The sequence below is a fragment of the Mustela putorius genome, unplaced genomic scaffold (assembly GCF_011764305.1).
Source record: "Mustela putorius furo isolate JIRA1106 unplaced genomic scaffold, ASM1176430v1.1 tig00000083_pilon_pilon_pilon, whole genome shotgun sequence".
Classification (NCBI taxonomy): Eukaryota; Metazoa; Chordata; class Mammalia; order Carnivora; family Mustelidae; genus Mustela; species Mustela putorius.
This window is the reverse complement of record NW_025421273.1, coordinates 22,543,373-22,566,346: the sequence shown is the minus strand read 5'-3', so window position 1 is coordinate 22,566,346 and position 22,974 is coordinate 22,543,373. Positions and strand designations below refer to the sequence as shown.

General features: G+C 39.2%; 1 protein-coding gene across 1 annotated transcript in view; it reads left to right on the top strand.

The window, feature by feature from the left end:
- Positions 1-21,316, top strand: part of TAPT1 (transmembrane anterior posterior transformation 1) — a 59,129-nt gene extending 37,813 nt beyond the window's left edge. The window contains exons 4-14 of the mRNA XM_045075880.1: positions 823-985; positions 3,706-3,841; positions 5,166-5,263; positions 5,442-5,511; positions 6,708-6,788; positions 8,406-8,515; positions 10,571-10,630; positions 11,009-11,077; positions 13,877-13,953; positions 17,278-17,438; positions 19,159-21,316. Coding sequence (XP_044931815.1) covers positions 823-985; positions 3,706-3,841; positions 5,166-5,263; positions 5,442-5,511; positions 6,708-6,788; positions 8,406-8,515; positions 10,571-10,630; positions 11,009-11,077; positions 13,877-13,953; positions 17,278-17,438; positions 19,159-19,376 — 1,243 coding nt within the window. The 3' untranslated portion in view covers positions 19,377-21,316. The remainder of the gene's footprint in view (positions 1-822; positions 986-3,705; positions 3,842-5,165; positions 5,264-5,441; positions 5,512-6,707; positions 6,789-8,405; positions 8,516-10,570; positions 10,631-11,008; positions 11,078-13,876; positions 13,954-17,277; positions 17,439-19,158) is intronic.
- The last annotated feature ends 1,658 nt before the right edge of the window (positions 21,317-22,974 follow it).

The following is a 22,974-nucleotide window of genomic DNA, read 5'->3' as shown; positions in this document are numbered from 1 at the left end:
AAGAAAAAGATAGGAGGGGAGAATTCACAGGAAATATAAATAACTTAAATATATAGAGAAATGTACTTTCCTAAAGGGAAGAATTAACTGAAACTATGCTAGATGCCATTTCAACAGTGGAATTGGCAGATAGCCAGCAGCCAATCAACCTGGATTGCAGCATGTCCACTGCAGCCTTCCCCAGGAGCTGCTAGTGGATGTGGACATTGGCACAGCCATTGCAGAGGGTAGTTCACTGCTTCTCTTGAGGGAACATACCCTCCGACTATAGGAATTTATTCTACGGGTACATTTTCACATACAAGGCATGACATGCACATGACATCATGGTTCATAGTTGCAGAATACTGGCCATCTGCCAGGGCGTTCCATGAATTACCGCACATCCACACAGTGGACCCCGATGCCATCATAGAAATAGGTACTCCTCGTGCAGTGACATGGAGAAACCTGCTCCGCTAGTAAATAAAAAGTGCAGAGTGCTACCTGTGTGTGGAAAGGGCTGAGCCAGTGGGCTGCCGGGCTTCAAGATGAGGTTAGAAGGAACTCCATTGCTTCAAAGCACGTTGTCGGCAGATGCCCGCCCTCTGTGTTTCCTTGTTAAGAGGACCCACTTCTGCTTGTAATTCTGGTTTAACATTTTTGTTGTTGTTTTTGGGCAGAAAACTTCACGTGGTTGAGTAGTCAGTATATCTTGTTAGTTCCTAGAAGAGTGACTGAATTCTCATTATTATCTCTGTATGCTCGTATATGTCCAGTAAAGATGATTTCAAGAGCATGTAAAGTAAAACTCATGCTTTTATTACATCTTATGTATTTCAGGGACAGACGTTTGCTTCAGCCTGCTCAGGTGTGTGACATTCTGAAGGGTGTCATTTTGGTGATCTGCTATTTTATGATGCACTACGTTGACTACTCCATGATGTATCACCTGATAAGGGGGCAGTCAGTCATCAAGCTCTACATCATCTACAATATGCTCGAGGTGAGTGAAGGCCCTCCTGTACCCGCACAGTCAGCCTAGCCTCCCAACCACACAGGCTTGGTCAAGGTGCAGACTTTGAACCCAATGATACAGAATATTCACCCGACGACTCTAGTATTGGGACAAAATCTAATGCAGATTCTGATTAGGTAGTTCTGGGCTGAGACTGGACAATCTCGTTCTCACGAGATGGTACCTACTGCTGGTCCTTGGTCCCCAGGGCATGATGCATCCTCAAGTAGGAGAGAAAGGTACCTGCTGTCTAGAGACTTTTTAGTTAGTACCCCCTTGAGAATGTAAGTTATCATATGGTGGGGTGATTTGTTTGCATATTCATTGGAATATTCATTGGAAACCCATGTATACATCTTACTAAAACTTTAAAAATTATGAAAAAAATGTTAGGATTGTATATACATTTGCTATAATAGATTTACATTTAAAATGCTTTGGAATTTTTACATAGAGCGAGTAAACATAAGTTTCTCAGTTTCTCCAAGTACTTAGTATTTTTTTTAAATGATTTTATTTATTTGAGAGAGAGACAGAGATAACGAGAGAGAGCATGAGTGGGGAGGAGGAGTAGAAGAAGCAGGCTCAATCCCAGGACCCTGGGATTATGACCTGAGCCAAAGGCAGATGCTTAACCAATTGAGCCACCCAGGTACCCCAGTATTTTTAATGCAGTAAATTTCACTTTAAAGCAGTCAACATGTGAGAACCTGCTGTCATGCAAAAAATAAGCAGCTACACAAAGAAAAAAAAAAAACATGCTTTGCTATATAGGCAGAATTTTAATCAGTTCTTAAAATAGTTACTCTAGGGGCACCTGGGTGGCTCAGTGGGTTGGGGCCTCTGCCTTCGGCTCAGGTTATGATCCCGGGGTCCTGGGATCAAGCCCCGCATCGGGCTCTCTACTCAGCAGGGAGCCTGCTTTCCCTTCCTATGTCTCTGCCTGCCTCTCTGCCTACTTATGATCTCTATCTGTCAAATAAATAAATAAGTAAATCTTTAAAAAAAAAATAGTTACTCTAGGTTATATAATAAAACTTTTGAGATTCACATGCATTTTTCTCTATTACTCTTTAGGGATACAAATAAGGTCTACTTATCTTTTAATTTAGCTGGGAAAGGATTTTTCCTAATGAGTGGGCAGAAGGAGGGATGTAGGGGGCTGCTGGCCTTTCTGCTCTGAGGCTATATTGCTATGGTAGATGAGGGCTTTCTTCACAGAAGCCATAGAACTCTGGCCATCCCAGTTACTCCTCAATTCATTGACCAACATGTTTTAAAACCACACCCCAGCTTCCTGATTCTACACTCATTGCCTTTGCTCCTGCTCTGCCCCCTCCACCCCCCCAAGTAGGATGCACCACATAGGATGCAGACAGTGTGGGTGAAGTGTGAAAGGCGGAGTAGTCATCCTCTCACAGAAAAGCCTGGGCTCATCTCGCTCCTTCTGTAGCCTACCAGTCTCCTTCACTGCCTTTCCTTTTAAGGTATTGCAGGTGATGCAAGCTTCTCCCTACCCCCACACGTAATGCATGTGCCCCTAGTTTACAAAACCCTCTACAGGGTGGCCTCAACACTGTTATTAGAGAATAGGCCTCAAGGAAAAGGGTCCACAAATTGCTGATCAGAATGGCTGAAATGCATATTCGCTTTGCAGACTATACTCGTTGATGTAGTTTTGGCATAGTGGAGATAAACCATCTCTGACCCAACCCCACTTCTTCCACTTACTGACTCACTGCCCTGGACATGGGTACTAGTTGCTGAGTGTCTCTAACTCTTCCTGTTTCATCTGTGAATGCAAGTGCTAGGGGAATTGTGAGTGTGTGGTGAAGCAGTGTATAGGCAGGGCTTAGCACAGTACCAGACATGTGTTGGGTGCCCCCTAAACAGTGGGTCACTATTATGCCTGCATTTGACAATTTAATTGAATTGAATTGAATCGAAATTTACTGTGTGCCAAGCACTGCCTTAGGCCCTGAAGATCCAGAGGTGAGCAAAGCCTGTTCTTAAGGAGCTTATGTTTTGCAGGTGGAAAAGAGACTATAAACCAGGAGGTATTTGGAAGTGATAAATACCATAATGCAAAAGAACAGGGTGATGGATTAGAGACTGAGGGAGCCAGAGATCGACGGCCTGGGTGTGATTGTAACATTCTAGCCAAAGCCTGTATAATATATACTCTCCTTTCTTTTTTATGTGCTGCTTTTTTTCATCATACTCTATTCATGGAGATCGATACCTAAAAATGTCATTTGGAAGTAAATCTGCATATTATATACTCTGTGATTAATCTAAAACAAATTAGAGTTACAGCTGTCTACAAATATTAGGTGCAAATACAGTGGGTCTTAAAAGACTTAAGTTCGAATCCTGAATCTGAATTTAAAGAATTAAAATCAGAAAGACTATGATTTTGATGTGCTTCTCCCTTTTATTTTTGCCACTATGTAATACTCTTCTTGTTATAAATATATAGCTAATTAGACAAAGTCTAATTCAAATAATGCAAGATTTCAAGCACTCACTTTGTGTCAGAGAGTAAAGAGATCCCTGCTCTTTTGTGGCTTGCCTTACAGTGAGATTTAAAAAGTCAGAGCTCCAGTATTTTTGAGTTGCATCTGAGTTTGAGTAACATATTTAGGTGGAATGTTAAAAAACACTTTTCAGAAAAAGAAAAAAATTTTTCCAATAATTTTTCTCTTTAGGTAGCAGATCGTCTGTTTTCATCATTTGGACAAGATATATTAGATGCTCTCTATTGGACAGCAACAGAACCTAAAGAAAGAAAAAGAGCCCATATCGGAGTGATTCCTCACTTTTTCATGGCTGTTCTCTATGTCTGTATCCTTTAGAATTACTGGAAATTTCAAGTCAGTACATATTCTACATTATTTTATTCGACTAGCTATTTCTCAAATTTAAAGGTGTATGTGAACGTGTGTGTGTGTGTGTGTGTGTGTGTGTGTCCTGAAGATTAATGTGAAATGTCTGCTTTCTTTTAATAAATTGGTTATAGTAGTTACTGTGAATTAAAAAGCCTCATGTATGTTTGATCCCTTTAACTGGTAGAAAACAGTTCTAGTCTCAATGTGACTGATTATATGGAAGAACTTGAGAAGCTAGGTTTGTATTTATACATACTTTATAGAGATCCACATAACTTTCATGCCCATACTGAAATTGTTTGGAAGTTATCTTTAAGCCTATGAATGTTTTGTTAAAATCTAGGATTTAAAATGTATGTGGTTCATCTAGAGGTAAAATTTGAAATTGTTTGGGGAGGAATTTTGGAATTTTTATCTCCTCTGCTCCCCACACCGCTTCTTAAAACTTTTCTTTTGAAAAGTTAAAGGCTTTACTATATAAACTGTTTGTGTGCATGTATGTAGCCATCTGTGTATTTGTACACACACATGCATAGTTACACTTAAGTTCCATATGGGGTCCAGATTCATTCACAGGAATGTGTACTGTCCCTGAATTTGTCATGCCTGAAAATATTGGATTAATACTTGGAAAGTTAAGGGGCTCAGTGGGAAGATTTCTATAAGCATAAAAGTTTGTTCTAAGTATGTGGAGTAAAACAGTGTTCTCATTTAAATAAACTATTCTGTGTGCAATATGAATATAATTCTGCAACTTGAGAATATCTTCAAAAATGACATCTAAAGAAGAATCTCAATTATCAGACATTTCTTGTCATCTTACATCCCCACGCCAACGCCCTGCAGAACTGTAGAAGCCAGTTGCTTCCAGACTTCTACTTTGTGTTCTTTTCTATTCTAGAATGTAAATCAGCTAAGTCTCTTTTTTCAGTATTTACCATAGTTTATTCCACTTATTAGAAACTTTTTTGAGGGCCTGTTTCCCACATCTTTTGCCAAATGCCAGAAGTCCAGAAAGAACAAGATAACCATCTTCCAGGACTCACAGTCTAAGTGAATAGATGCCCAGAGGCTCATTTCTGCTTTTGTTTCAGGTGGGTCCTGTACATCTTAGCTGGCAGATTTGTATCAACTATAGCTAACAAGGTAATAAAACACTAACACAAGACTGGATTTAGAAAGCATAATGATCCCTCCCATTGTTCACTTTCTAAATTGTATAGTTTCATATACTAATACGAAAACAGACAAACTTTTTCCTTGACATCATTCACTGCTAGTTTTGCATGCAATTCTTATCATGGTTCAAGCAACAACTCTCAATGTGGCTTTTAACTCGCACAACAAGTCACTGCTTACCATCATGATGTCTAATAATGTAAGTATAAGATTTTATTTTATATTTTTGAGGTTATATGGGCACTTTAATGGCAATATTGTGGATGAATAAAATTATTTTTTAAATGTTATTTACTGTCCAGGAAATTTTATATGTATCTTGTCCATTTTTTAAACTGTTACAGTGATAAACGTGATATTTTTGTTTACTATTTCAGTTTGTTGAAATTAAAGGAAGTGTTTTCAAGAAGTTTGAAAAGAACAATCTTTTTCAGATGTCGAATAGTGGTACGTACACTTAGCTTCTACATGCAGCTTTATGCAGTATGATTTTGCAATTTATTTTGAATCTCTGTGTCACATTTCCTCTGGGCTACTGCTTCTTTGACTTAGCTGTGCTTTCTCTTACTCCCTTAACATCTTTACCAGGTTTTCTTATTATCATAGTTATTATAATCTCCAAATATTTCAATGTGATAGTTGTGTAGCACCATACCATTCTTCCAGAGCTTGTTATTAACCCAAAAATTTCTTCATAGCAGATGATATTCCATTTCGTAGATGTAGAAACTAACACACAGAGAACATAGTTTGACTTCCCCAAGGTCACCCACACAAATGTCAAGAACAGAGTTATGACTGTAAACTTCAGATTGTCTCTCTGTGCTCACCTTTTTCATTTATGCCTTACTGGCTCCTTACTAACCCTAAGAAGAGTGAAAGCAAATCTGTCCCTGGAAACATTATCTTTTGTATCATAGTTACAAAAATCAAAGCAGCATAATGTCTTTGTTTTCAAAGTATAGCCTGTGGAACCCTGGAAGGGCATCCCTGAGACCCTGCAGTGAAGTTCACAAAGTCAAGAACATTTCATGAGAATATGAAGACATAATTTATCTCTCACCATGTTGACATGGGGGTGAAAGAGTCCTGATGAGATACCAGTACCCACCCCCCAGAGTGGCGAGTGGCTGCTCCCGTAGTCTACCACTGATAAACACTAGCAGGGGTACCAACTGACTGGTGTTCTCATACTTTGATGGGAAATACTGCATTTGCCCTGGTAGGTTCTTATACAGTTAAATGTTTGCCTGTTCTGTAACTTAGCAGTGAGAACACATTTTCACAAAAGACTTGTACAAGAAATACGGGAGCTTTATTCATAGCAGCCAAAAACTGGAAATAACCCAGTGTCTTTCAGTAAGAAAGCAGATAAACGAATGGTATAGCCATGCTGTGAAACACTACTCAGCTATTTAAACAGAAAAAAACACTGATATGTTCAACCATATACAAAACTGGAATTTCCATACCTGAATTGAGACATAAATGCCTTACCAATGTAACACCATCTTATATATAAAATAGTATATTTATTTTGCAGACATTTATATATAATTAGACTTTCGTCACGTTCTATAAGTTGTACGTGAGCTATATTATATTATTTATATATAGTACAGTATATTTTAATTTTTTTTCAGATATTAAGGAACGATTCACAAATTATGTGCTTTTGCTAATAGTATGTCTAAGAAACATGGAGCAGTTTTCTTGGAATCCAGGTATGTAACTGTTAGTAGATACGGTGCCTTCTAATTTTACTCTTTTTTTTTTTTAAGATTTTATTCATTTATTTGACAGACAGAGATCACAAGTAGGCAGAGAGGCAGGCAGAGAGAGAGGAGGAAGCAGGTTCCCTGCTGAGTAGAGAGCCCGATGCGGGGGCTCGATCCCAGGACCCTAGGATCATGACCTGAGCCGAAGGCAGAGGCTTTAACCAACTGAGCCACCCAGGTGCCCCTAATTTTACTCTTGAACCAAAAATCATTCTTTTACATGACTAAAGTGAATATTGCAGAGAACTTCAAAAACTTGAGCTGCTCCGCTCCTAGGGTGTTGGAGATATCTGTTTGGGTAGAAGGGATTGAGCATGTTCCCCGTGGTGTGGTAGGTGGGGGGTGGTGGGTGGAATGCGTCACTATGTGAAGTAGTCTTTGGCCCATCATTTCCTGTAAACCTCACAGTGTCTCTAGAGCTGTGTATTCCATGGGTGAGTGGATGCTGCTGGGCACTGCAGCCTCTTTGTTTCTTTTCTTAACTGTGGTGCCCTGGGGTTATCTAAATGCAGTTGGCTTTTTTTCATTTTCATGGTTCGCCAGAAGAACTTTTGTTCTTTCTTAACATTTGTCTTTTACTCATTCACTGCCTCTTATTTAGCATTTTGAATAAGGATAAATTGAAAAAAAAAAAAAAAGATACAAGACAGTACATTTTGTTACTTACACATTTTTAAATCAAGGCTGATAGGAAGTTGTTAAGATTCTATGAATTTTCATTATCCAATCACATAATAGGCATTTCCATAAAGCCAGGCACTGTAGCACACATACAGAGTCCTAAGATAGACATAGGACTCCCAGGCTGATAGTAGAAATCTGCAGGTAATTATAACAGTCTGGCAGTGCTGAGTGAAGTTGGTGGGAAATGGATGGCCATGTCTTGTGTAATTGAGAGTTTTTTCATGTCTGTCATTTTTATGCAACCTCATTCTTTAGGACCGAGATTATACTTTGCATTTTATTTATTACCCTCAATGCCGTGCACATCCCAGGCTTTTAATAACTTCTTCTTCTTTTATTTTGATTCATTGCTAGTTTTCAGATACCTGTGAAAAACCAGAAGCAGATGTTAAATGAGATATGTGATCTTGGAAATATATTTCTAGAAGTTTTTTCCCAGTATCTTTAATTCATAGTGATAAAGAGGGGAGGAGATTATTCAGTTGACTTCAGCACATGTCCCTACTAGCTATTTACTGTCACAATAGGCAGCTATCAAATTAAAGGATTTTATGACAAGCCTGGTTAATTAGCCGTCCTACCAGTGTGCCGGCCCCATGAAGGAGTTTAGAGGCTCTGTTCACCTCTTTGTCCTGCCCCTCAAGGGTTTAGCACAGAGGAAATACAGAATAAAGAGCTGTTGATTGAATTATCCTTTAATTTGATAAAATACAGCTCTTGTGATAATTGAATGCTAGTTTTGTCTCTTATCGTTTATTAACAACATTATAGTTAAGCTCTGGAGATTTCAGATTTCTATGGCAGCCTGTGATATTATGGTTTAAGATGTTCTATTCATATTAAGAGATTTAATTGTCTCTTTTTCCCTGTCCTTTCTAGATCACCTCTGGGTGTTGTTTCCAGATGTCTGTATGGTGATTGCATCAGAAACTGCTGTGGATATTGTAAAACATGCCTTTATCACCAAATTCAATGACATTACCGCAGATGTATGTATTTTAATAAGCAAGCAATTCAGTGTTTAATGTTGACTTCAGTGAAAATTGTTACAGCCACCCTAGAAAACAGTGTGGAGTTTCCTCAAAAGGTTAAAAATAGAACTACCGTATGACCCAGCAATTGCACTACTAGGTATTTATCCAGAGGATACAAAAATACTGATTTGAAGGGGCACATGCATCCCAATGTTCACAGCAGCTTTATCATTAATAGCCAGATTAGGGAAAGAGCCACAAATGTCCATCGACTGATAAATGGATAAAGAAGATGCACACACACATGCACACATCAAAAAGAATGAAATCTTTCAGTGACAATGGATGGAACTAGAGTGTGTTATGCTAAGCAAGACAAGTCAGAGGAAGACAAATACCATATGATTTCACCCATATGTGGAATTTAAGAAACAAAGCAGTTGAACATAGGGAAAGGGAAGGAAAAATAAGATAGAAACCGAGAGGAAGGTAAACTGAGGGTTGCTAGAGGGGAGGTCGGTGGAGGATGGGATAAGTGAGTGATGGGTATTAAAGAGGGCACTGTTGGGATGAGCACTGGGTGTTATATGTAAGTGACGAGTCACAAAATTCTGCTCCTGAAACTAATACAAGAGTATGTGTTAACTAACTTGAATTTAAATTAAAAGAAAACAAAAAATAGTAATTATGAAAAGTAATATTCATGTAAAAAGCAATATTAATATTAAGTAATGTTCTTAATATTATAAAGATATAAATATTATAAAATATTATAAAGATGTAAAATAAAGCTAGGTTTATTCCATTTGTTAACACAAGAGTACTACTTTGAAGTTAGAATTATATTTTTAAATTTTGAAAAATTGTTATACTACAGAAAGTATGTTATTTAAATACTGAACGGTCCTGGTTCCATACTGTTTTGTGGAAGTATAATTTGGGTAATAGATCAGGTCGGAGTAGAGTGTCACTAACTCAGAATCATGATAAATTGTTAATATTATCATAGTCTGTGTACTTTAAAAACTTATAAAAATCACCTTGTTTCTTTTTAAGCATAGACTATCAAACCTTTTCTCTCTGGCTAGATTTTTTTTAAGTATTTTGTATTTAAAAATTGATTCTTTTTCTGTGATTATAGATTTCTGTGTAGTTGTAGAATACAAGAGCCTTATATTTTTTGGTGAAAGCACTTAGGAGATTTGCTTTATGTTTCAACCAGCGTTCTGTGGAGTTTCCACAAATAGATGTGTGCTGTAGGCCCATTGTACACAAAGCATGGAAGTTCTCAGTGCCTTCCCTATTCCTACCTCAGCCCCAAAATGAATATTCATTTGGACAGTTTCCTAGTTTTTATTTGGGTTGTACTTTGTCTTACTGTGGTACTATTTCAAAAAGCAGAGATTTGAAATCTAATGTGGTTGCAATTGCTAGAATATGATTTGATTAAGAGTTTCTGAATGCTTTAATAAACTTAAAGATTTTGTATTCTTTTGTAAAGCACTGATCAAGTAATTTCACTGTTGACTCTCTTGGTTTCCTCAGTACAAAATAGTTGGCTTTCCATAGGATCATTTTCTCATTATCTGAAGGCAAAATTAATAAACTTGATTCAAGCACTTAGTGCAGTTTTAGTGAAATGACAGTTTCCAGTGCCTTTGTAAATGTTACCTCTTCGAACTCAGTTTTACATCTTGCTTAGTACCCATTGTTTGAATGATATATCATTTTCGTAATAATAATTTTTTAAACTGTGCATTTAAAATTTAAAAATTATTTTATATGTATTATACTACTTAAATAACCACTCTTCCCTAGATTCTAAACTCTCAGGATCATAATCATTGACTATTTATCCCTCTTTGAAAAAAAATCTCAGCCTCAGGTGGGGCTGAGGCTGTTTTACCTTTACTGTAGGAAAACAGAGAAGCACTATCCAGATGTCTGTTTGGCCATAAGCACTTTTTCCCTGGTTAATTATTAAATGTTTTCATCTACAAAGTCAATTAAGTCTTTGTACATTATACATTGCATTATATCACTTAATATTTCACTTTTATTTGTCTTTAGGTCTACAGTGAATACAGAGCCAGCCTTGCTTTTGACCTTGTTAGCAGTCGACAGAAAAATGTGAGCATTATATTGAATACAGAGTCCAAAATTACCTGAACAATGGTTTAATTTAGCGTGGAATATTGGTTAAGGGAAAGTTGTATAAACTGCAACTTCCTACTTATCTCTATTCTCGACACTATGTTTGTAACTTAGTAAAATAATGACAGTACTTAATATTAAATAAGGTGTGATTTCTGTAGCATATTAACTGTTATACAACTTTGGATTTAGAACTTCTTAATGAACATTTAGATTTCCACATTTTACTCAATTATATAATAGTTGTCGGGATCTCTTTTTGTGCATAGCCTCACCCATTGAGAACATCTGCTGGTGGTAAGTGGAAGTGAACTTTTGCGATGCCATAAATCCTTCTTTGCTTTCTCTGTGCAGGCATATACTGATTACAGTGACTCTGTGGCACGGAGGATGGGGTTCATCCCTCTCCCATTGGCTGTTCTAGTAAGTTCATACTTTTTTTGCTTTTCTACAGTGAGATAGCTGTTATGATAAAGTATTAACAAATGGATTATTGAGAAGTTTATTTCAGACGGACCTGATACAAAAACTAAAGGTAAATGACTTGGAAGGAAATTATAAGTTATGGTATTATTCTTTTGGATTTTGAGCTGTGCAGCAGATGAGTAATTTTAACAGATATTTTATGTAATGGCTTTCCTAGTAATGAGAGTACTCATTTTTGCTTATTCATTTGGCAGAGATTTTTCTTTTTGAATGGAAATGTCTAGTGTAGGCATTGGTGCGACCACTGTAGCATGTGTTAGCGGAAGTATAAGAAGTCTATCCAACATTTCTAAAAGGCAGTTTGACAGTATTATGCTTTGATGCAGTACTTGGAGTTCTAGGGATTTATCCTAAGAAAATAGTTATAAAAAGCACATGATGATTTATAGGCAAGATTATGCATCACAGTGGCATTTATAATAATAGAAATTTGAAAGTCATGAAATAGGTTAAATAAATTTTGGTATACTCAAATGAAGACATAGTTTCTATCCATTATAGTCACTTTTTACAATTTTTGCAGAGGTTTTTCAATGAAAATTTTTCCTGTTATACTCAGAAAAAATATGTATACATATTAAATATTAGCACTGAAATGTATTAAATCAATCCAAAAAATAGTCACCAACTTTGAATATTTAAATGAATTGCTCAGAACAGCCTTGCAAAAAGTTACTAGCCACATCAGGCCATAATAATGTTTGTTAATTAAGATTTGCTGGCCATACCTGTATTTGATTATGTTCCTCATTGGCTACCTAGTCTCACATCAAAACAAATGCAATCGTCTTTTTGCCAAAGGACATCTAGAGTTCTCATGTAGATGCAGTGTCATGGAAGCCAACTAACATGTATAAAGAAGTTGTAAGTGATACCAACTGTATTTAGCCCAGCTTGCCTGACCTTTTTTAAAGGCTGGGAGATTAGTAGATTTAATGTTATGAAAATTTCATTGTGACTCTCCAGAAAACCACATCCTAAATGTTTTCAATTCTATTAATAACTTATTAGTTATATAATAATATAGCTTTCTTTTTCTGGTAAAAGGAGCTTCTAGAATTTTGGAAAAATAGAATATTTTAAAGAGTAAAATTGTTAAAACAATTGATAAAATGTTAAATCTTTCTACATTTGTTACCTACAACTGGAAACATGATACATATACTATAAGGATAAACCTAGGTTGCCTGACTGAGTTTTTATTTTTAAAGGATTGGTTAAATGATTGGATTTAAATGTGGGCCTGCTTTGCCAAGTAGTAGTAATTTATTTGCCAGAAAACTCTATTCATAATTAGTATGGATTTTCTAATTTAGTATTTTTTAAATTTTTCTCTGGCCTTTGTTTTATTCCTTAAATGAGTTTTTATAATTGATATACCAAAAGATTTGAGTTTAGCTAATAATTGATTAGTGAAATGCTTTTGGAGAACCTCCCGCATTTTCAGAGGGGATCATGCAGTTAGGCAGTGATCCAGCAGGTCTGCTTCTGTTGCACTTTTCTCACAGAGCTCCAAAGTGACCCCGTAGCTTTGGCAGCCATCTGGAAACCTTAAAGAATACTCCGAGGCCTCTTTAAGGCCCACAAGTGGCAGTATTTCTCCCTTCAATGAAATCATATCCAGGAAGAGTAAAAGAAATGATATATTAAGGTCTCATGGAAATTAAGCTTTGCACTTATGTACCTTAAAATTACTTAATAACATATTAGATAAAAATGAAATCATTTAAGCCTTGAATGCAGCAGTTGGCTTGCCTTTCGTATTCATCAGTAAAATCCTAGAGCCACATTAACTTCCATCACAAATACTTGTACAGCAGGTCTTCTCTGCATTAGAGCCTGTGACAGAGACAAGGACTTCCATATCAGTCTTCTTGTAGTGGACCTGTAGTGAACATGTGACAGTTTCCTTGATCTCTACCCAGTTGTTCTTTTACTAAAAGCATTTGTAAAATATGGTTTAAAATGTGTCTTATGATATTTAAGACATTCTAGTGGAGTTCCACTTGATAATAGCAACATTGCTGGATAAGGCCCATTATTTTCCCAGACTTTCCATTTCCATGCGGCAGCCTCCCTAGACCCTGAAATGCAGACACATTATTGAGCCGAACCTGTAATGTATAAATATTTTCCAGTGACAGACCCACAAGATTTATTCAACACACTTCCAAGGACAATGCTGTGATATTACTCATTTTTTAACAATACAAAGCTCCTAAGGCTCCCTTTTCTCTCTCTCTCCCGTAAGTCACTGTGAGTTCCTAAAAAGAGTCCAGGAAAGAAAAGCAAGAATAAAGAAAGTGCTCACTATGTGGTTTTAGCTCTGATGGGCACATATGCAGCAAGATGGATTTATTTGTATTTTCCAGAGTGATTTTCATTTTAAAAAATCAGCTGATTTGCATCTCTGTGGGGTACAACTAAATGTGTCATTCATGAACCTAGATATAGTGCTTGACTTCAGAGAATCAGCAAGCAGCTGAATGTGAATTCACCACAGGAATCCTAGATTTGCCTGAACAAGTCTACCTCAGATGTTTTCATAAGCAGCCACATGTTCATACAATTGAAAAACCTAGGACTACCTGCTTGGATTTAGACAAAGTCCACAGGAGTATAACTAAAATGTTGAAATCAGTATGGAGAAGTCTTTATTTAAATATTAACTAATAACTCTGTGGTTGTATGTTTTGTTTGTGTATTTTTTGTTTGTTTTGATTTGTTTCTGTCTAGCTCATCAGAGTTGTAACAAGCTCAATTAAAGTGCAAGGAATCCTGTCTTATGCCTGTGTCATACTCTTCTATTTGGGGTAAGATTAACTATTCTGGAATATGGTTTTGGTTGTACAATAAAGTATATATGCAAGATATAGTGGAAGTTAATTGCAACCAAATCACCCTCCACCTATTCTCACTGACCCAGGGCTCCCTTAACAGCACATACCTCCAGATTTGTTCATGACTTGGTGAGAGTCAAAGAAATATGCTGCTGTTTGGTAATAGTATTAATAGCACTTTAGATTTTATTTTAATTTTCAGCAAAATCAGTTAAAGCTCTTTCTGCTTAGGATTTCAGTTGCACTCCTATTTCCTTTCACAATAAAATCTGCCATTACAACCAGACATTTTCCTATGTTTAAAAACATCTTTAACTCAGTGAATCCATGGGGCTCTCCCCAACAAGGTTTTGCTCAGGTTCTAGGAGTCAGGTTGCCCCCCTTGCCATCAGGCCTCTGTCCCTGCATTGTCTCCCAAGCCACGTCATCAGTCCCTTGATTGGTGGCTGTGGTTTGACACTGAGCACTTGGGAAACTGTGTTGAGGCAGGAAGTCCAGGGCCTTGATTTCTCCTAGAGCCTGCCCCTTCTTCATACTACAGGGACTGACTCACAGATTCTAAAGCTCAAGGAACCACACACCTCTCTCAGTTCGACATTTAAAACCATGAGATCCTGCTTCTCTGGTGCAGATGCTCACATAGCGCTCCAAAGTTCTTGGCTTTGTGCCTTGCTCATCAAGGGCTGTTGCCATAATTGCTCTCATCTTTACTTAACAAAATATTCTTGTGTTTTTCTTTTGACCTAAACTAGGAAGTAAAGCATGTGTATGCAACATTGAAAAACTTTTTTTTAGTTACAGTTGTGTGTGTGTAATTCACCAAAGTGGACATGCTTTAATCTGAATGACTGAAAATTTACATCCCTCCCTTCCCCGCACACCTCATCACTGTTCCCCTTGATAGTCCACGGAGGCCCAGCGGCTCACCGACCTTTCTACTCCACTCATTTCTCCTTAATACTTTATATCAAGGTAGTGCCCAAATTATCTTCCCCTCCTTCAAAATCTTTCCCAGACTGCCTTTTCCCTGAAACCTCCTTTACTCTCTGACCTCACCATCCCAGGACTCTCTCCTGAGTGTGGGCAAGTCAGATTTCAGTTGGGCCTTCTGGCACACAGTGCTGGACTGTCTCCCCACTGCTCCAGGTTCCACTTTTTTCCCCTCAGACTTGCCATGGCCGACCTGCAGGAGGAAGGCCAGCGGCCTCTGCCCTCCTGCGGCCAACATGCCTCAGTGAGCACTTGCTAGGCACCAGGTACTGGTCCCAAGGCCATGCCTTTGTGGCACTGAAATTCTAGTGGAAAAATAGGCAACAACTAGAAAAGCAAATCTCTGTAAGGTGACAGTTTGTAGTAATTATCAGGAAGAAAAATAGGGTAGTGTAAGGAGATGGAGAATAGCTAAAATACTTGCCTTTCAGCAACCGTTACAGAAGGGACTCGGCAGCCCTCAGAAGGGCTCAGGTTCTGGCTGAGGGAAGGAGGAAACCCTGGAGGCTTCCAAGCAGAAGAGGGCTAGGTCCAGCTGGCTTCCGGCCAGGACCACTCTGGCGGTTGTGTGGAGAATGGCCTGGAGTGTGGCAAGAGATGAAGCAGACCTCAGGCCAAGTCAGGAAGCGGTTACGGGTCTCCTGGGGACAGGGGACTATGGCAGCCACTCCAGTGGTAGCACTTGGAGTGCTAACACTTTGTCAGCTGGTGCATATGCTGAAAGTAGAGCCAGACAGGACTTGCGGGTGAATGATGGGATGTGAGGTGTAAGGGAACCAAAGGAATCAAGTGTGATTGCAGGGTTTGGAGCCCAGGGAATGAGGGTAACGGAATTGCCATTCTGCGATAGGGAAGCCTGTGAGATATACAGGCAGGTGTGGTTTTGTGGGGTTTTCTTTCTTGTTTTGGAAGGTTCGGTTGGAATCAAGAGTTCAGGCTTGGCTTTAGTAAGTTTGAAATCCTTTTAGATATCCCCAAGGTAGGATGAGGAAAGCAAGGAAGGTATAAGAAAGGAGTTCCGAGCATAGTTGGGTCTGAGGGTAAATTGGGGAGTGTTTTGCACGTGAAAATCCTTAGGGTCATGGATCCATGTGAGGTCCTCCCTGGATATTTGCTTTCTTCGCTCCTGGAGGGGAGAATCTAGGGGCAGTGAAGGAACCTCTTTGCTTCTTTCTTTGACCTCCCTGCCAGGCCCCTCCTTAGCCTCACCCCCACTGATTCGCAGTTTCCTGTCATTGCCAGGATCTCACCTCAGCCATAGAGATAGCAGCCGCCTCATCATTCACAGTAATACTGTTAGTGGGGTCTGGGGTGTCATTTAAGATCCCCCATACATAGGAAGGTACCAATGTGAAGGATTGAAGGATACTTTTTCAGAATTTTTTTGCCAGATTTGTATCAGATACCTTAAAATGTCATATACATTTTGGCCCCAGAAATTCCAATTCTGTCATAGCTATCTACACAGTTATCTTAAGGAAATACAGATTCAACCTAAGTTGAAACAAAATACTGGAAATAACCCAAATATGCAGAAATTTAGGGCATTAGTGGGCTTTGTTATATGATAACTCAAACAGTGAAATATTATATTAAAATAATGTCCCTGAGGAACATTAACTGGTAGGGAAAATATTCATAATAATATATTGTTATGTAAAACAATAACATTTAATAAATTAGCAAAATTGGTTGACATTGCTGTATGCCAGGTACTATTCTGAGCACTGACTGGAATCATCTCTGGATTTGTGGCCAAGAAGTGCACCCAGGTCCACACAGGGTCTAAGCAGTGAGTCAGGATTTGAGTTCGAACACTTGGGCATCCAGAATCTGCCCTGGCCCCAAACTCCAGCCCCTACTGACTTGTAAAATAGACCCCATTCCTAAATAGTGGAAAAAGTACAGATTAGTATAAACTCATCATAAAAATGACCAAAACATAGTATATCAAATGTCACAGTGAGTAACGCTGGACTCTGGGATTAGAAGTTATTTTTTATTCATCTGCATTTACAAAATACATTTGTTTTGCAGTGAAAGAATAAATATTAAATAACTTGGTACCAGGTAAAACTTCTGAGTGGTACAATTTCTTGTTGTAATGAGAACAAAGGAATTGATCAGGCACTTTCCCTTGATGTAAAGAATCCTCACTGAAAACTAGCCCATCCCAGACTTTGGCCTCCGGCTTCCAGGCCCATGCTCCTCACCTGGCCCAGTGCCCTCTCGTTAGCAGTGGTAGGAGATGGCGTTCACGGTGATTGAGATGAATTCCAACTGTGGTTTGTTTTTTTCTGGTTTTAGGTTGATATCCCTGAAAGTACTTAACAGCATCGTGCTGTTGGGGAAATCATGCCAGTATGTGAAGGAGGCCAAGATGGAAGAAAAGTTGTTTAATCCCCCTCCAGCCAGCGCACCAGGCAAACCACCTAATAAATCACAGAACAAATGCAAACCCTCTCAAGGTACATTTGGTTCCTTCCATCACTTGTATGAATCATTTTCCAAAGAGTTAATGATCTGAATTCTCTTAGTAAATCATCATTTGGTCAGTTTCACAATGCTTTCAAGAATTGATTTCACTTTGCTGAGTTGTTTTTAATGTTTATATTTTAGATCTCCTCACAGATACACCTAATGCAGTGCTCTGAGTTTTTACATTTGTTCCTTGTCTAGGAGTTGATCCTTGAGCGCCTGCTACACAGCAGGCCCAGGGGATACAGCAGCTGGAAAGGCAGGCAGCACTGATTCTGACTTGTTGGGGAGACAGGGAGGAAGTGAGGGGGCAGTCATGCTGTAGAGAAAACTAAAGCCAGGTCTGGAAAGGGAACGTGACTGGGAGTCTGGAGCTCCCCTGGCCAAGGAAAGGGCACCTTCCCAGGCAGACCACCAGCAGCATGTGCCAAGGCCCAGGGTGGAAACCAGCATGTGCTGGGCATGCCGAAGGACCACAAAGGCCAGGTGGCTGGTGTGGACCCACCCCATGGGAGAGGGACTAGAGAAGGAGTCAGAGAGGCCCCCTTACTGCCATGCAGACTGTGACTTTTACTGTGTGGGAAGGATCTGTTTCACGGGTGGGAAGTGCATTTGAGACAAGGGTCTCAGTGTCCGTATAGGGTGTTTTGGAGATCAGACCACAGTCCAGACACCATTCAGGAAGGTGTTGCAGAACGAGTAACTTGAACCAGCTGATGTTTTAAAAGGATCACTCTCCAGCTTTGTGGAAAGGAGACTCAAGGAGAGTGAGCTCAGAGACAGAGACCAGCCGGGAGGTTGCCTGGCTCAGAATGGGGCTTAGTGGTGTGAGCAGGGAGAGCTGGCCAGATTCCAGATAGATCTGGAAGAACACAGGATTTGCTGATGAGGTTTCACAACGGGAGAAACAGAGTGAGGGGTGATTCTAGGGCTGCTGGCCTGGAAGATTTGGAGGAAGAAGTGGGACACTGATGTAGTTTTTGTCATTTGGTGGCAGTTCCTTGTCTGTTCCATATCTGTTCTTGTGACTTTTCATTTAAATGGCTTATTTTTAAGTACGCGGAGCCTCTGTGTGCCAGGTAATATACACAATACTGGAGATACAGAGATAAGAAATCGTGCCTGCAGGGCCTCACAGACTGACCAGGGAGATGGCAAAAGTAAATAATGCAGAGGGGAGCGGGTTGTTGACAGGCATGGACAGGCCAGGAGAGGCTCCCTTCCTGGAGGTGGTGATGCCTGAACTAAATCTCAAGGGGTAGAAGAATTGGGTCCAGGTGAAAGGACCTCTGCTTTGGACTTCCCGTAGGTAGAATGCTCAGGGTCTGCTAAGGCATCTACACAGAAGAGGTTGGATGTCCTAGGGTCTGCCTCACCTTGACGTCCTGAATGTAGCAGCCAGTGCTGACTTTTCGGGCTACAGTCATATTAGGACTTGGTCATCTTCCCAAAATCAGGTAGTGGTGTTAGTTGTGTGATAGGATCCACGTAATAGCCTTTCTGTAAAAGTTTAATCAAACAAATGGCGTAGTCTCAGAGTTTCATTATAAACTATGACTGCTTTATATGCCCCAGGCTATTTGGTGATCACTTGCTTTACCTAAAAGTATGGATGATGGACACTTCTTTCCATTACCACTCTCTTGGTAAGTTTGTGTATAAGTTGGGGGGAAAATCCTTTTCTAATTAGTTGGATCTGTTTTTCCACAGAAGAAAACCTGTCCGCTTCAGTCACGAGCCAGCCTGTTCATCCAAAGGAAAATGTCATCCCATTACTTGTGGCAAGCAGTTCTGATCAGTTTCTGACCACTCCAGATGGCGATGAGAAGGACATAACGCAGGAAAGCTCTGAATTAAAGCACAGATCCTCAAAGAAAGATTTGTTAGAGGTAGACAGGTTCACAATCTGTGGAAACCGAATCGACTGAACTCTGCGGCCTCTTGTGCCCAAGATGCAGAGTCCCGGGGCAGGAGATGCTCTGCTCCCAGGATGGACAGATGCAAAAAATGGCACTTAAATATTTATTTAAAAACTTAAATTATTAATGGAAAGCGAATCTTAATATCTTTCTTCCAGTAATGGGGTTTGGCTGCCACTCACGCCACAGAAAAGTAGCGACCTCCAGCCTGGACTCTGGAAGTCTGACTGGTTGGAGGAGCCCCTCCTGCTCGGCAGGGAGCAGTCACCCCCGGGCCTCACGGGCGAAACGTCAGAATCACTCTGCTTCGTCAGTCCGCGCTTCCAGAACATCGAATTTTGCCTCAAGGCCTCTTCAGTACAAGGATATACCTGGAAAACTGTGAAGCTTTTCCCATGACATTACCTTTCTAGTCCCGTACTATTTTCACAAACAGTTTTCAAACTGTATTTCATCTGCCAAAGCATTAAAAAAAAGTAATTAAACTTAAGTCAAGATAAATGTTCTTACCACCAGAATAATCCTTGAAGATGTATCTGAATTAATCAGAATAAAAAGCTACCTAAAATAATTCATGATGAATAGTAGCATTTTATAGGAAAAAAACCCTAAGCCAGTTTATTTAAAAAAATACTCATTACTGAAGGTTGCATCACGGAGAAAAATGTTTCATAATTTTTCAGTTTACTCTTTAAAGCAAAATGTGAGCTGTGTATTGTTCCATTGCAATGGATAAAATAGAAATACCCTTACAAAAAGGCACTTTTTTATACTGTAAAAGCAGAGCAGTGTTAACTTTAATGTATAGTTAACTGGTTTCGCTTTAAAACTAATTGCTTCATAAATTGTTTTGGTTAAAAGAATTTGGTGTTGAATGGGCTGAAGAACTGTCAGTGTACAAAATCCAAAGGTGTCAACTTTAACAGAGTTTTTTAAAGTGACAGCTTTAAAGTGAATACTCTAAATGGTTTGGGCAGCGTCTTGCTTAGACTTAATAAAACACGGGAGTCCTGCTGATTAGAGCATCCGTGGGGGTGCCTGTGCTGGGGGCTGCGTGTTTGGGCTGCAAGCGCAGCTGTTGGGGTTGGGGGGTATGAGGTGTGTGTGTTTGGACGCTGGAAACCGCAACCAAAAGGTGCTTTTTGGTTTTGTTTGAGATCGAGATTTCCGTTTCTGCTTAATTACTAGTTTGTGGCCCACATCATGGGCCAAGTCATTTCCCACCACAGTTTTATCTTGGGAAACCTTTCTGCATTTTCATAAAAATGTTATAGCGTCTCATTTCAAAATGTGCAGATGTTACTGTTAACTGTCATTTCCTTTGATGCTTTCATGTTGAAGTTCAGCTCTTGTGCTGACACTTCAGGCATATGATATGCAGAAGGTAAATTTTAGGGGTTCCATCTCTTTCCTGGGTGAAATACAAAGCACGCTTGAATGTTTTGGCTTCTTTGGCTTCTGTATAAATACAGAAGTGAATCTTAATGTTTTGCATTAACTAACGAAATAGGAAGATTAATGTTCACGTAGGGTAAAAGAGGATATCATACCGAAATGCTTTTGTGAAACCAGGAAGTATTTTGAGTTAAAAATGAAGACTCGTGTTTTGTGTATGTTTCAACAAAGTCCCATTTTAGAATTCTTGCATCCATCTCCTCTTCACCACCAAAAGGAACAGTGTCCACCTTTATGGACTAGTTTGGGGGAAACTTTGCCAAATATAGCCCTGATCAGAGCAAGAATATGATTTGGGTATATCTGTCAATTCAGCTTGAATTATCCTGTTACTATTGTGCTGTCATTTTCGGAAGATTTCATTTCCTTTGCAGAATCTGTTGGGAGTTTGGAATGATGTTCATTTCTTCTGTTAAAATGGCATTCAGTACTAATTTTATAAGTGCATCTTGTGTGAAACTCAATAAATTCAATTTTGTAATCTTTTTTAAAAAGGTCACTGAATTTATTTTAGTAATGTTATATTTGCTAAAGTAAATTTCCCACTCTGTAATAAGAATTTACTTCTAATTTACAACTGACAAGTCTGTCTAATTTGAATTCTTCTCTCAGTCTTAATGATGGCAAAATGTTGGATTTTTGTCCTGGTGAGGGGAAGGCTGGTACTTGATCAAAGACCATTTCCTATCTCTCAGCCAATGGAGACACTTGGATTTGACAAGTGTTTTGAGTGTCACACAATGTGTTTTTGACATCTGAGAGTCAAGTTCAAGACAGAGCTTTGCTTTTAAAAAAAAAAAAATTTAAGCACAACATTGGTCAGACTCTAATTAGCTTTTCCTTTGGAACAGAACCATAAACCTCAAGGATCATTCAGGATCTTGTCCAAATTTTTTAGTACTTTGTACTTCTGTACTTCGGCTGCTGTTGAAACTGTACTCATTATATGTATACATGGAAGAAACGTGTTGTAATTAGATCCCCCAAACATTTCTGCCACTGCTGCTAACTCAGCCGAGGAGAGTATTAGTTCACAAAGTCATTTAAAATCACTGCATTTCGATATTTTTCATTTATCTATTCTTCCAACAGGGATTTATGAATCACCTTATATGTGTCAGGAGGCTTTTCTAAGATGCTGGGATTAGCAGTGAACCCAGCTCCAGCTCTTCCGGGGAAGACCAGTAGTAAACAAGTCAGTAAGACAACATCTCCTGGAGATACATTGCCTAATGACCAGAAGACCTTTTAGGTTTATGTCAGATCTAAAATAAGTATGGTTCTTTAACATTTTCTAGAAGTCTGGTTTTTTTCCCTATTGTATTTTTGTAAAATAAAATATTATGTAGCAGTTTCACAGGACTTCTATAAGATAGAAATTATATGTATATATATGTGTGTGTGTGTATATACATATATATTTTTTTTTCTTTTAAACTAAAGACTGCCAATCGTCCATCAGAATCTGTTCTGTTCCATAGACAGAGTTTCAGTGCAGCAGTTGGGGATCACATCCCTGAGTCCTTGCTGTTGCTCGCGGCCCTCTAGAGACATTCCCACCAAGGGAAAGAAGTCAAAGGGCTCTATGCCATCATGGACACCCTTCCACCTTCTCTCCCCTTCCCACCAACTGGAACCCAGAGAAGGTGTGGCTTTGCCCCAACCATGCTCTGTGTCCTTAGGATGGCAGAGCTACAAGGGGATGGATCCTGGGTCCCTGAATGCCTCTGTGGGACAGAGTACCCTGTCCACTAGGAGCACTCAGCTTTGACTATACATGAGAGAGGAATAAACGCCCTTGTTTCTAAACTACTGAATCCAGAAGGTCTGTATCATAGTCTAAATTAATACACTACACTAAGGAATCTGGAAGGGTCTATTTAAAGATCTTCACACAAATGGAATGAGGTGTTTGACCTCTAAAACACGTTCTCCTGAAAACACTCTGGATTCTCATTCGTATTCTGTAGGGGAAAGCTAAAGGTGGCTGTGTCCCACTCATTCAGAGGTCAGACTCCCAGCACCCTTGGCCATCTTGAACTGAACCTTGAAATTTGCTCATAAATGGTAAACTCCTATTTGTTCATATACTACTGGTCAGATAATGCCTTGCTCCTCATCACTCGGAAGACTGTACAGGAAGGGTGAACAA